Source organism: Tupaia chinensis, unplaced genomic scaffold (assembly GCF_000334495.1).
Source record: "Tupaia chinensis unplaced genomic scaffold, TupChi_1.0 Scaffold146715_1, whole genome shotgun sequence".
In the NCBI taxonomy this organism is placed as follows: domain Eukaryota; kingdom Metazoa; phylum Chordata; class Mammalia; order Scandentia; family Tupaiidae; genus Tupaia; species Tupaia belangeri.
In genome coordinates, this window is record NW_006206571.1 from 13,321 (window position 1) to 15,173 (window position 1,853).

Consider the following 1,853-nt stretch of genomic DNA (forward strand, 5'->3'; position numbering starts at 1 on the left):
GCAGTCGACTATGTGGGAGTCCAGCAATGTAACCATTATGCCATCTGCTAGTCCCTGCGGTAAAATGTTAAAACTGGTGGCTCTGTGGAACTGGTATGTGGGAGTTTTCTGTATTATTCTTGAACCTTTTCAAATTTGAAATAATTTCAAAATAAAAATTACAAAATTATCCTGGGCAACACAGGTAGAGAAACAGAGTGGGGGGACCCGGAAGATGGGAGATGAGTCCCGAGGGCATTGTAGTAACACACAAAAAGCTGGAATCCGGACTGACTGCTGCGACCCTACTACTGAGTGGGGAGCAGACAGCTGCACAGGCGCCAGGTAACACGCCTACACGTCCTTGCAGAAGTCTGCGCATCGGTGACACCAACCTGAATAGGAGAGTCCAGCGATCTCTACAAACAGGTCTTCTTCGGAGAAGCTTTCAGAGAGCATGAGGAAGGCTGCTGTCACAGCGCTCCTCAGATTTTTATCGAGGGCTGATCTAAGAGTGACGTTCTCATTCATTGCCACAATTTTCACCTGAAAGAAAGTAGAACATTCAGAAGAAAAACTCAAGAAGTGGAATATTGCTCAAGTCTTGGGCTTATGCATGGAACCACCCCCAACCCCTGCCACTGTATATCTTGGAGTGTTGGTTCTGTTGACACAAGATAATTATTATCCTAATAAGCTATCCCAAGATCTACAGTTTTTTGCCAAAGTCATAGAAATTATGACACAGGAAAGGATCAAAATGCCAAAGAAAACAAAATGAATATTTCTCCTAAATGAGGAAAGTCACCATTGGGTTTTAAAAACAATAAATGTCTTTGGGAACATCAAAAGTTTTAAATTTTATCATCTTGTTTTTCGCTTCATTTTCTAGAGGATGAAGGCATTTTCTATCTTTATTCTTGCCTCTGTTCTTGCCCATATAACATGGGAAGTTCATGCTCTAGTTCATGATTTCTAGACATACTGATTTTAGACTTAAAGGGAAAGGGAAATAAAAACGAGCTTCAGCAGAAAAAGCACAGGCTTTGGAGACAGGCCTGCACCTAAGTCTAGGTGCTTTTCATCTGTGTCAGTCTGGGCAAGTCACTTAACTTCTTAGAACTCAAGGTTTCATCTATAAAATAAGGATAATATTAGGTTGTCAAGAAAGTCAGGACATATTTTCTATGCAAAAATGCATCATGGCTTTCCTGATGACCCAAAAGATTTGCATCAGTGAACTGTCACAGGGCCAAACCAGTAGCCTAGTGGTTAAGGGAGCTGGACCCCACATGGCTAATCATGGTTCAAATCCCAGTACTGGACACTTGAAAAACACATCAGGAACATGTGCTTAGTGTCCCAAATCCTAACAAAATGGAGAAAGAGAGAAGAAGGAATTGCAGTGACATGCTCCATGGGGGAGGGGACTTTCTCCCTCTCCCACTTTTTCTCTTTCAGGTGAGGGCACACACACTAACAATTAAAAAGAGAAATTATCAGGACCAGCAGGTGGTGTGGTGGTTAAGGTGCTGGACACTCCCACATGGCCAACCACGGTTCAAGTCCCGGACCTAGCAGCTTGCTTTCTCACTTTCCCTCTCTGTCTTTCTTTCTCTTACTCTGTCTCTCTCTGGTCAAATTGAAATAAATAAATAAGTAAATAAATAAAGTAAAATAATTCTTTTAAAATAATAATAATAATCAACACAATAATAAAAGTAAGGTGCCTGGTGTACCTGTGAACATCTTGATCAATAAAAAGGACTTTCCCCTCAGTACACAGCAGAAGCTGCTGCCTGTGACCCTCCCCAAATCCACAAAGACACGGATGGCACCAGTCCTCAGGGTCTTGGTTTTCCAGATCTTAACAC

General features: G+C 41.9%; 1 protein-coding gene across 1 annotated transcript in view; it reads right to left on the minus strand.

The window, feature by feature from the left end:
* LOC102501139 (phosphatidate cytidylyltransferase, mitochondrial-like) overlaps nucleotides 1–592 on the minus strand; it is a 13,162-nt gene extending 12,570 nt beyond the window's left edge. The window contains exon 1 of the mRNA XM_006169047.3: nucleotides 375–592. Within this exon, the coding sequence (XP_006169109.1) occupies nucleotides 375–510 (136 nt within the window). The 5' untranslated portion in view covers nucleotides 511–592. The remainder of the gene's footprint in view (nucleotides 1–374) is intronic.
* Between the last annotated feature and the right edge of the window lie 1,261 nt (nucleotides 593–1,853).